This window comes from Odontesthes bonariensis, chromosome 22, assembly GCF_027942865.1.
Source record: "Odontesthes bonariensis isolate fOdoBon6 chromosome 22, fOdoBon6.hap1, whole genome shotgun sequence".
Classification (NCBI taxonomy): Eukaryota; Metazoa; Chordata; class Actinopteri; order Atheriniformes; family Atherinopsidae; genus Odontesthes; species Odontesthes bonariensis.
In genome coordinates this window covers 20,116,734-20,129,970 of record NC_134527.1, presented here as the reverse complement: position 1 = coordinate 20,129,970, position 13,237 = coordinate 20,116,734, and the positions used below count along the sequence as shown (strand labels likewise).

Here is a 13,237-nt window from a genome sequence, read left to right as displayed (position 1 = left end):
CCTCGTGCTAACCACCACACACACGGTGCAGCCCTCTATAAAGACTGTAGGATCAATTTATTGAACAAACTATCCAAAAAGTGACAGACTGATGTTGTTAAGATACAGATAAATAATTTGGGGTGACGCTTTATGGTAAAAGTACGACATTTTGAAAAAGGAACGTTTATAACACATTCTTTCTTTTAGCATTACATACCTCAACCGAGTTTTAGAGACGGCTTAGGTAGCTTCACAAAATGAAAGACATTTCAGACAAAATGATTCGACTGATTGAACATCTGGATAATATGCTAATTTTAGGAGTATAGACTCTTACAGTCTGTATAGCTTGGTGTTTGTCAGAGGTGTAAGCTCAGAGGACCGTTGTTTGACAGTCGATATACTTACAACTCATCCTTTCATTCCCAGTACATTTCCCTGATCTTTTTACTTAAAAAAACCTTTAATACCTCGGCTACACTGAGAGAACTCATAGTATTTCATAGCAGAACAATTTTTCTATCAACGCATGCTCTTAAAAGAACAGCGTGTCTTCTAGACAACTTCTGTGTGGGCTGCACAAGAGCTCTCAGAGCTGACATCAGTCCTCTGAGCTCCTCTCTGCTCTTTGGTAACCCTTCACCACTCTGCTCCACTTTCCACTTTGTCCCCTTTGACCTCTCTGAAAAACATCACAGATTTGATTTTTTCTAACAGTGCTTTCTTCTGTCACGTAAGATCTATATCCAAGACGGATCTTCACAATTAATTGCACGGGGTGCGTTTGATGTAGTTCACTCGTCTGCATATGTAATGTATTTCATCTTGGTGCTGCCACAGAATAGGAATTAAAATTTCCTCCATTTCATTAGATCAGGTTTCGGGTCACACGCGTTGCTGCTTCAGGCAGTGCAGCTCAGTTTTGGACTAGGAGATCCCCGCAGGATTGGACCTATTTGAAAGTTTGGCCATCCAGCTTTTGCTCTCAGACTGTCTGCATGGTGGTCGATGTGAGAGCCTCAGAGGGGACCTGTGTTTGTGCAAGGCGGCAGTTATTTAATCGAAACCGAGTTGATTTAATTTAGACGGAGAGAAGTCTAAACCCTCTGATTGATTGGGAGTTCTTTGGCTATTTAACAAAAGTTATGCGGGCGTACATCACTTGTTGTGATGGCAGCTTGATGCGCTCCTGGCAGACTGTCAGTTGTGGCGCAGTCAGCGGACTTCAGATCACTCTGACAGACTCATAGAAACAAACTGAAAATCAGGAACCGCGGACTGAAGCTTGTTCCTTGAAATATATGCATCGTTTATTAGTAATGACCTAAGGCTGCAACTATTATTTCCATTACTGTAGCTGTAAATCTGTTGATATATTTTTCCATCAGCACTTTTATCCTTCAGTTCCCACAGCTCAAGCTCAAGGTTAACGTTTGATTATTTTTTTCTATATTTTGACATTTTAGAGTGATTGTTTTCTTGCTGAGATTTAAATGAGAGGTTTGATAGAGCTCTTGTTTTGTTGAAAGCCGATTGGCTTTCGAGGCGAGTTTCATCTTGGTGAAACATCTTGAAAACTTCTCTGAACTCCTGCTTGGAGTTAACAAGTAAGACATACATATGTATGGAGTTGAGTCGAGTTGTTGAGTTGAATCTAAATGAGAAAAAAAATTAAGTTCATTGATCCTATAATGCCGTGGGTATCATATTTGATACATACATTTCTGAGACCGAATGCATCACCCTTAAGGTAAAAATTTTACTTATTTTCGTTTTGGTGTTTCAGATTTTAAAAAATGCATTTTCCGTACATTATTTCTTTGGGTCAGGCATTATCAGGTTAAAACATAGAAAAACATAAAATTCAGATCATTTTGGCCTGAAATGAAAACATAAAAAAGACATTTTCTCTGTAATTTTACTTCTTTTTCAGTTTTTCAGGTTTGTGTTGCTTTCTTAGTGAAAGAGGACGGAAATGTATCCTTTTCAATTCAATTGGACCCAAAGATTTCAAATCACAATTCTTTTGGTGGCAGGTCTCAAAATCAAGGGCAAGGCCTTTTTTTTTCTTTTCTTTTCCATTTTGTTTTATTTTACAAGGCACATCTATCAGTTACAAAGTTGACTAAACTGCATGCCAAACAAATAAAGCATTTCCACATACTTAACCTCAATAAATAGGAATGAATTAACAATGAAGTACAGGAGCAGCAAAAAAAGGCCTTTCGGTTTAGCATGAGGACTGGAAACAAGTGAAAATTGATACTGTCGAAGCTGACGTTAAAAAGGAAAAATGCCTATTTGTATTACTACAGCATGTCGTGGTCCATGAGTTTTTTGTTTTTGACTTTGCGTCTCGGTTTTCTTTTGCACTTTGGTTTCCCTGCTTCCTTTTTTCTTTTGTGGAGTTTTCTGTTGCATTTACTTCTTGTGTCTCTTTTGCTAATTGCCCCACCTGTTGTTAATTTCCCTCATCCGGATATATTCTCCTGCTTTTCCTTTGTTCCCTTGACAGTTCAGTGTGTTGTTGAGTGTTTGTAATCCAGAGGGCATCCTGTGTTTTTCTGTGAGTTCCCTGTAGTTTCAGTCCATCCGTCAGTCTTTTCTTTGTTTGTGTTTTGTAACCTTCCGTTGATAGTGTTGCTTGTCCCGCTCCAGCAGCACTTCTAGTTTGTAACAACTAGAAGTGTTATCTCACTGCCTGCCCTCACCTCCTTCTTCCGGAAGTCCAGCTTTTTGGGTCCTTACCACAGTATAACTCAAATTGTGACAAGCACAGAAAACAACATCTTAAATCCTTGAATCCTTAGTCTTGTTGTAAAACAATGACTGTATCCAAAATATTATAATATTGTGTTATTTAGTTTGCCAAAAAATATCGGTGAGATATTTTTCAGAATCTCCAAACCTTTATAGGAACCCAGCAGCCCACAACATGAACTATTTCACAGGAATGCAAACAAAAAGGTGTGTGACTCGAGCGTAAAATCAACTTTTATGCTACATTAATTTATGCAATACTGCCAGTGGTTATTTTTCTTTTTAAGACACCAGATCATTTATCTACCATCCAAATTGATCTAGTAATTAATTTTTCATGTGATGGATGAAGTATGCGCTAAATGTAAGAAGTTTGATATAAAAAAAGAGATGCATGCTCCACATGTGGTGCAGGCTTATTGTGCAAATAGCAATTGCAAAACTTTCTAATCTCCTCCAATTTGTCACGTGAGTTAGAATAATGAATATAAATCCATGGCAATGCACAGACACCAGATAACACTTGCTCATGAATAACTCTGCCCTATTTAAATTAGTTTTGAATTTTTATAGTCATTCATAGTTTTGGACTATGCCAAGCAAGCGGTGCTTTGGTTTTCTATGGTCTATTAGTGTTATGAGCGAATGCTTTTGTACCTCACTGAAACTGAAAAAAAATCACATGATGTAAACTAAACCTCTGCAGAATAATGGCCAGCAAACTACATCTGAAGCATAACTACTCTGAACCATAAGGACCACAATGGGAGAATATCAGCTTAGTCACAAAGTAGTATTACTGGGCTCATTACCCACAGTTATGCAAGTTGTGGGCTGTACATATTCCCTATTAATCATTTCAAAAGTAATATCCATTGACTTTTATTTTCTGTGAACATGAGGTTTGTACATTACTCATTACTACAGCGCATCACTCCCAAATGGAGGTAATTACCTACCTTGTCAGCTCCCCAAAAATGTGGCTCCACTGGGTCTGTTCTCTAATGCAACAATAATCGTCTGCTGGCAAATGCTTCTCTTTTGAGTGCCGATTTGGTGGTGTTTGTCTAAATGACTCACTGGAGAGACCAAATTTCATAAAATGGCCGATGTAGTGTGTCACAGAGGAGGGTGCAGAAAGATGCTGTTCAGATTTTCTAAATTTTTAAAGAGATATGGAAATCCAACACCAATAAACAGCAGTTAAAGAAGACTTAGAAAGAGGATTTTTCTTTTAAAATCCCATTAACTTATGCTGTGTTAGCTTGTTTTCTATCAATTTGTCATAAGTTTCAAACTTTAAATGTTCAGACCATTAATGAAAATTATTGGGATTATTCATTTTATGTTTCTTATCACTTTTCCCTTGACATTTTTTTTCCCATTCTATTCCTGTGTACTGTCGAATGGATCATTTTCAAACTCTTCTCAAAATTCTCAAAATTCTTCCAAATTCTTATCACACGGAAGCCAAGGCGTCTTAAGCGAGTAAATTAGTGGTCCGTAACTTTTAAACTGGACAAATGTTAACAGTTTAAACGGAGGAACACTGAAATAGTGTGAATAAGAACAAGTGAAATGCAGACAGTGTTCAGTTCCTGTCACCTGTTGTATGTCTCTCAGCAGTAGCGGCTCGTGGTCTGGAAAATAGGCGGGGCAGATGATCTGCATTATCAAAATGCAAACTTTTATGGAGCATACGCAATAGGCCAATTGTCTATGCAACCATACGCAGGGGGGGATGTGCGCACTCGCATAAAAGTCTGCCATACAACAAACACAAAAGAACCATGAAAATGAGCGAAGAGATGCGCCTTACTGGACTCGTGTTTTTTTGCCTTTTCCGAAAAATGCTTCATGTCACACACACCAACAGTGCTCCACATATCCCCTTGTCCCCCCGTGCCAGGCGATTGGAAGAGCAAGCATGGGAAACAGAACATTTTATTCCTATTGGAACAACCAGAGAGCCAGGGCTTTTTGTCATACCACGCACGGGAAAACGTCCGATTGAATGACCTACCCTTATCCATTGTTTGCTGAACTATATTAATATCAGGCTTATGGGGGCCGAGGTTTTTAGTAGCCAATTTTGTTCCCAAATCTAGTCTTTCAAATGAGTTCTCCAAGAGAAACTCAACGCTATTGAGTACAGGTTCGATGCTAGCAGCCATGGTTAAAACTTCACCGGCGGATTACTGCTTTCACTCACTGTAGCCCACTATCAGACTGACTCGCTCCTGAGGTGCAGTAGCAGTAGGCGGGACAGTGTAGCAAAGATTCTCGGATGAGATCCTTACAACGTTTTTAGCTAGTCTTGGGGAAACCTAAGCTAGCAGACAAGTAACCTACTGTACATGTACGAAGCTGTCTACACATTGTTTACTGTCTCAACATTGCTTTGCTCATCAAGCTAAGATATTTCATTAAATCACTCCCAGTTTCCCATTTTGCAAAGACTTTGTTCACAATCACTTAAACTTTATAAGATAGCAACTATAAAGTAAAATCTTTACCTACCACAAACGTGAATTAAACAGCCAATATCCTTCATCAAATCCGACATAGTTATCCGTTTTATCCAACAAGTTTGTAGGGGAATTTGGCGGCACTGAAGTTCCCACTGGCTAGATGGGCGGAGTAATATATTTCTTAAACCCTTTGAGTCCTTTCCATGTCCAGGGCAGATCATACACCTGCCCCAAAAGCATCTATACAGGCTCGCTAAATGTTACATGATATTATGCTACGTAGGGGCCTACAATGATTCTGATTGGTAGAATGTGCTCGAGAGTTCTAAGAAGGGGCGGCGGGGCCGGGCTTAGCTGAGGGCAGCCAGGCATCTGCCCTGGCCAGTGGCCATAGATCTAACGTTAAGCAGCCACACTGGAGGTAGGCTATATTTCAGCGAAAATAAAAACAGATTCCACTCGCAAAGTCCGTCACAAGCCACAATATGGTGTAATACGATTCCCACTGTGATTGAAGTTGAAATAAATATTTTTTTTTTATTTTTTTTTTTTATTTATTTCGGAAAGGTTGGGGGTGTGGCAGGCGGGGCTCTGCCCATCCTGCCCAAATACAGCGGCCGCGGCTTTCTCTCAGTCTTAATTCACAGACCTGAGTCCTTGGCAAGGCTGAAGAGTGTGTTTGTTATTTGTTATATTTTCATTGGTTAGGATGTTTAGATGTGGGAGAATATATTGAAGGAATTCCTCTTATTGTCAATAGATATTGATTCATAAATTACCCTGAGATGTGTGCGAGCTTGTTTAAAGTAGCGATGTGTTTTGTCCTCTGCTGATGGCGGGTGGTTGCTAAGCCACAACCCGAGCTCCTGGCTAGTAATAATTATCCTATCCCATTATTTTTTTTTTCCTTTGAAGTCTTTTTGACGTGAATGATAGCTCACTGGATTGAAAAGAGAGTGCTATTGATTACTCATGTAATTGAAGCCTTCTCATTTAATCGCTTCCTGTTTTTCATGTCCCCCAAATCCTCGTGCAACGGTTCAGTGAGTAATATAAATAAGTGCCTCATTTATTCAGGTTTCCTCACACTAATGTATTTTTTATGTGAAAGCTGGTGGAGATAGTTTCATTTCAAGAGCAACGTTTTATCTAACATTCTCGCTTTTGAACTACTCAAAAAAAGCTGGACTGTTAGTATAACAACATAATCTATTGTAAAGCAAATGAAGGTGATTAAATGATCCTTTAGTTTACAATGAATTGCATGAAATCAGTTAAAGGATCAGTGAGTAATACATTACTCATAACAGCAAAGTTACTCTTTTCAGGTTGTTAAAAGGTTCATTCAAATACAGGTGAGGTAAAAAAAAAAAAAAAGAAGATTCATCAATGTAGCAGCGGACAGGAGTCGGCTGTGTAAGGGCAATGCACAAATAATAAAAACAGGCTCCAGGTTGAGCAGATATTGGACGATCAGACAGCCGAAGTGCTCTGAATGATGCCAGAGACCCCTCGCAAGCAAAATCACCCACTCAATTCCACACCCCTCTCAGGCCCCAGAGGAGCTCAGGATGTACTTCACACACGATTACGCTTTGAAACAAGACGGCAACCAAGCGTGCAACCTGTCACTTTTCCCCACTTACTCAACCACATCTAGGAAAGAATGGCAACATTGTTCTTTGTTTTCTGCATTCAAAACATGCACGATTATTTGTTCGTTTTTAGAGTAAACTACTGTGGAATGCAAAAGTTTAAAATTCAGAATCCTTCGGAGTGGTTAAAAGAGTCGAGGATGAACGAGTGGTGGTGAAGGGTGGAGGGTGTGAAGTTAAAGAGGACGGTGCCCCCCTCCCCACGTTTTAAGAAGGATGAGTGCTTTTGTTGTTGTGTGTGGCTTCAGAGTTGAACAAAGCGAACAATACGAGGCACAATACAAAAGTATTGGAACCCCAATAGAATTATGCTGTCTTATACTTTTCACTACGATCCCGACCATAAATCGATTAATACTGCTTTGGCTTTTTCAGGAACAGGCGGTGCACATTTCAAGGTTTTATGTTTGCTCTGACTCCTTAAACCTTAACCCCTCTAAACACCTTCCAAGCACTCAAATTAAATGACTGATACCCACAGTGCACGAGAAGGCAGTAAGAGCAAAGTAAACTGTTTTCAGGTTGCCCCTTCCTCTGATATATTTATCAGAGGAAGTATGTAAGAATTTGCTCGTGGTCGGGTTTAGGTTAAGGTTTGGTGGACTAAGGCAGCTTTCAGAGAGATGTGCTCGAAAGGTCATCCAAAAGACCTTCAGGATGAGTTAGCAGCTTCTGTAGTGGCAGTTGTACTGAGCAGAAACTCCTGCTAAAGTATGACCTGTATGGAGGAGTCATCAATGGAAAGGTTTTCCTGTTTTTTCACAGCAGATTTAATCATTATAAGTTTCCAAAAGAATATTAAATGAGCCTGATGGATTCTTGAAACAAGTCCTGTGGACTGATAACAGTAAAACAGATTTTCATGGCCACAATTAGCATATAGCATATTATATATATATATATATATATATATATATATATATATATATATATATATATATATATATATATATATATATAGCATATAGCATATATAATAGGTGTGCTTGGAAAATTTACCAAATTTATCCAAATGTAAAGAATGGGTTTGTATCAGTCGGTAAGCAAGATGGTGCTACTGTCTTAAAGAACTGGAGGCATTTTGCAGCAAGAATGAGTGAAAATCCCTCAAAAAAGTTCTGAAAGACTGTTAACAAGTTATCGTACTCGTCAAAGGAGATTTAACCAATTATTGACCATAACTACAGCGTGTGCTTCTGGATCTTTTATATTTTATTTCAAAACTGTATAAAATGGTACATAAAAAAAAAAGATAAAGCGATTTTGGATCAAAATGTTGAAGGAATCAGGACCCAGAGGCATCCAAACTTTTGCATCCCACTGTAACTGACTTTCCAATTTGTCCTGTGGAGTTTATATCGTTCACGCTTGAATATTGGAGGGAGGGCAAGAAATTTGCCTATTTCCATACATCAGAAGAAACTTTTGTGTATTTTTGTTTCAGCCAGTTTTAAGGGTGGGTGGTGGGTCTCTTGTGGTGGTTAAATCTTTGAAGTCCTCTTAATGCACTCCAAGGAGCCAAAGATCAGAGGGTGGGTAATTACATAGAAACTCCAGCAGTGCTCAGTGTGCACTCAAAAAGCCAGTTACTCTGCCCTTGTGTAAACACACAGACTGAAAGAGAAGGGATTTGATGAAATTTACACAAAAATAGATACATTTCAGCTTCTGCCGCAGCACACTTGCACACACATCTGTGTTTACAGTAATGGTAACAACCTGTCTCAGACTTCAATTATAAAGATGACTCCACTCACCTCTCTAACATCTAACCTCCACCTCCCTGCTAGTGAGATTCCTGGGTCATCAAATCCACAGCTATGGCCAGCTTCTCTCCATCACCTTCACCTCCGAGACCCCCGAGCTGCTCCCCGACCACGTCACCTTGCTCCTCCAAGGCTCTGGAATCACCCTATCGGCTGACCTATCCTCCCAACCAGCGCTCAACCACGACCCCAGCCTCACCCCGCGGCTCTCTTTCATCGTCAGGTACGAGGATGCCGGCACGGGCCTGTCAATATGAAAGTTTGCACATGTTTTATTGTTTTTTTTTTTTAATGACTGAAAGTCTCAGCTTGGATGTCAATATGTTTGTTCTTCTTTTGGATCTGTGCATCTCTCTGTTGCCAGCGTTGTTTTTTTTTTGCAACATTATATTTAGAGTCCGCAGAGTACAGACTATCCAGGACACCCGTGTAATTAGCGCTCACCCACGTTGACTTTGCTGTCACGGTCCCTGCTGAAGAACGCCTGAATATGAATGTTGCGGTGAGCCAGTTCCCTCTTATGCTGGCTGTCATGTAGATCTCGAAGGTACACTGCGGTAGTATTACATTTCCATTTATACATCTTGTACATTTAAGCAGATCCTTGAGTGACATGAAAAGTGCAGCCGCTGTGAGGCATTGAAGGTTTGAGAACGATAGAATGAGAGCAACAGTCAAAGCCAGCTGACGTGCAGTTACGAAATGGGAACAATAAGGCTGGCAAATGAAATGAAACAGTCTGACAAAGGGCCAAAAAGATTCTCATTTGAAAGAGACCAAATGCACGAATGTCCCCAAAATATACTGAGTTGGGAGCGGGGAAGTAAACTAAAGAAAAGAAGTCTCATGTTGTGTCTGAAATGTGAGCGTCACTCTGCGATGAGGCAGAGGGGGTGGGGGGGTCAAGCTGACAGGATGGCTAGGTCGTAGCAGGGAAAGGAGAGCTAACTGGATTATTGCGACATCATGCAGAGCACTAGACTGAGTATAAGTTTGGCCTCGAGGTAGAGTATGTAGTAAGTGGTTCCTCTGCAGTTTGATGTCCCAACAGCAGGGCTTGAAATTAGCCAGAACAGCCTGCAGATGAAGTGAAAATATTGATCTACATGAAGGAAACTGGGAGGAAAAAACATGAAAAACATTCATGAAAACATCATAGAAATAAAGATATATAAACAGACAGTGTATGACCTGAAATAAACAAAATTATATTGATTTGTTTAGTACTGCGTGTATAACCGTGACGATTTTCAGATTTGTTCGACAGTTCCAGTTAAAGGATAGCTTTCCTTGATTTTTACTTGATGATATGATTCTGATGTGTGTCACCTTAGTGACTTGATGCAAATTAAAAACTTCGCTGATAATATCTCAGACTAGATCTTACAGTCAGAGAAAGCTTCAATCGACAAATTTACAAAAGAAACATCAAACCAAAGATTCAATTCATTTGTCAATTTACAAAAAAAAAAAACTCATTTCAACACACACCACCAAAAAATGGATTAGCAATACTAGGGGGAGAAGTACATCAAGTCAAGTTAGGTCAAGTCCTGCCACAAAGGGGACAGAGTGGAAGAGTGCAAAGACCCGGGGGTTCGTGAGCTAGGAGTGCGCAGCCAAACCAGCAAATTCACAACCTGCAATGCTGCACAAAACACTTCATATAAAAGATGGAGGCCAAGGGCCGTGACAGAGGAAATGTGGAGGTTTTCTGGCTGCCATGAATGTCCAGGTTGTTTTGTCACATGACTGCCGATGACCTCGTACTTTTCCTTCAGCGTCATTTTTGAATTTGTATCTGAAGGTGCATACAGTAGATTTGAATTCAGCATCAACAAACACTTTTTGGTAAACTTATTGTATGTAACTTTTTGACAGTTTCATTTTTTTTTCTTTTTTTTGTGCATAAACTAATTCAACCACCACCGCTGAAATGATAAAATTAAAAGAAATCCAATCAAATTAAAGAGGAAACAAATGTCTTCATCCTAGAGGAAAATTATATTTTTTCAGCATTATTTATTTATTCACTTTTTCTTTTTTTTTAATCAAGCAATCATTATAAGCTTTCAGGATGAACAGTTATTGCTGCTGGCAGGAAGGACCTCCTGTATCTTTCTGTATGACAACAGCGTTAAAAAAGCCTCATACTGATCACACCCCATTGTTTCAACACAACGTCATGAAGAGGATGGTCAGAGTTGTTCTTTATGTTCACCAACTTGTGCAGCATTCTTCCTTTTACAATCAGGTCCAGGGGTGGCTCCAGAGATGCTCAGAGCCAGCTCCTTCTTCATTAGTTTTTTTTTTTAAGTTTCCTCGAGTCTCTGGCGCTTATACTGCTGCCCCATCAGATGGCTACAAAGCAGAGTGAACTCTCCACAACAGGCTTGTAGAAGATATGCATCATCTTGGTGCAGGAAGGACCTTAGCTTCCTCAAGAAGTACAAGAACTACATGTGCGGTCCAAAATTAGTATCACTGCCCCCCATGCAGGCATAAAAGTGCTATAGAGAACCTGTGCACATATTATCTCTTTGTTCTTTAGTTCATTTTTATATCACCACTTCAGAGTAAAAATTCATCTCGGGTACTGTACCCAGAGAGAAACCCAATCAACAGCTGCATACTATCCCTGCTGTGTAATACATTCTCAAATGCCAAAATGGTAAATGTCACCTTTTTTAAAAAAAAAAAAAAAGTATAACTGTAAAATAACATGCCCCAAATGTGTTGAGAAGGTACAAATAAGTGTAAAAAAAAACAATTCTATTCTCATCATTAGGCAGTGTTTGTCAGCCAGGTGCTTCTAGCAGGGATTACAGTGTGTCTTTGTGTGCTCTCCAAGCTGTGCACGGCGCTGCTGAAACGTGCACTGCATGCGGAGAGCTGCAGCACAGGCGCCAGGATTTAGCACCAAGTTTTTTCTAACTTTAAAAGCAAAGAAAAGTTTGAAACAAATACTTACGTATTTTATGAGAGTCTGAGTTCAAACATCTCTGACCCACTGCAGCAATTTTGCTTCCAACGGCTGCGGTTTTAAAAATCTGAAAAAAATATCTGACTCATGTACTGTATCATGCATAATGTAGCCCGCCGCACTGATGTGCAGATGGAGACATGGTTTCGTAGCTTTCGGAACACATTTATGTACAGAGAAATATACAGATGTATACATTCACAGAGAATTTTCACATGTTTCATTTAGCATTAGTACTTTTTGACTAATCAAATTCTGAATCTGTCTTCTACTTACATTTCAACTAGATTCAATATGATGTATGATATTTTAGTTATAAAAGATCACATCTCTGTTGGAAAACTAAGACCTGATAGAACTGTCTTGTGCCAGTCTGGACTTTGTGGCCAGAAACAGTGCAATTTAATTACATTTTTTTTAAAAATACAATAAAAGTTCAAATATATAGAGATAGTATTGATTATAATGATAAATAAAGGGTTTATATAGCAGCATAAGAGCATTGTATATTAGCAACCGAATCAAAGACTGGAATAAAAGAAGAAAAAAAACTTAAAGAAAGCACATGATGGTATTGCACAATAAGGATAATATTGCACAGAAAGTGGGTCAGTAAGGTTTTATGGGATGTGTGTTCGGTGAAATCCATCTGTATGGGTATGTAGAGAGTTTGGGGGGCTTGGAAATCATTGACAGTTCAGCAGCCTAATGGTTTGGCAGGAGAAGCAGTTGAGGAGTCTGGTAACTTTGGCACGGATGCTGCGGAACCTTTTCCCTGAGGGCAGCAAGGAGAACAGTTCATGATGAGGATGTGTGGGGTCCCTGAGGATGCCGTGAGCTCTGCTCAGGCAGCGCTTCTTCGCAACAATCCTGGATGGAGGGAAGTGCGTGTCCTGGTAATCTTCTCCGCCGTCCTCAGCTTGTTTGTGTTAGTTTCTAATTAAAGTCCACAAAGGGGAATTTATTTTGCATTTAAGATCAAACTAAAGTACAAGTTTACCGGACAGTCAATCTCACAAGTTTTTACTGGAATTCATTGAGCCTGTTATTATTCCTTCAGCTCCTTTTGGTTCTCAAAAGTCTCCTTCATAACTGATTGCCTTGTCTGTGATTAGAAACGAAAGCTACAGTCACTGTATGTTGCATTACATGCTAAGTGAATTACAAGAAAAATCTGCTGTCTGACTTTGACAAATCAAGTAGGTTTTTATTAAAAATGACAGGCTTTCTAAGCAACAAGAAGGAGATGGCAATGGTTCTTTACAGCCAGTATGAACAAACGGTTAAAAAAAAAATGGTTACAACCAACAATATCAATACTTTACATACGGGTATGTGAGTATTGTGTCAAGACGCAGGTAGAAAAAAAAATGCATAAAACTTTGCTGAACTATCTTCTCTGCTCCCAGGTTGTTGTCAGTGACTGTCTCACCGGCATACCAAAAAGGAAGACTGTGCTGCAGCTTTGAAAAAGTTCTGTAAAACACAGAACAATGCAAATCAGAAAAGTGTTGGTTATGAAACACTGTGTGGAATATCACACAACTGATTCCTGTACTTTAATTGGCAAGAGGTCGATAACGTGACTGGGAAAACAAAGAGCATCTCGGGTTTTTTTTT

At 39.4% G+C, this 13,237-nt stretch overlaps 1 protein-coding gene across 1 annotated transcript in view; it reads left to right on the top strand.

Annotated features, from left to right (window-relative positions):
• Nucleotides 1-13,237, top strand: part of lamc3 (laminin, gamma 3) — a 123,907-nt gene that overhangs the window by 67,801 nt on the left and 42,869 nt on the right. Inside the window, exon 10 of the mRNA XM_075455921.1 lies at nt 8,659-8,857. Coding sequence (XP_075312036.1) covers nt 8,659-8,857 — 199 coding nt within the window. The remainder of the gene's footprint in view (nt 1-8,658; nt 8,858-13,237) is intronic.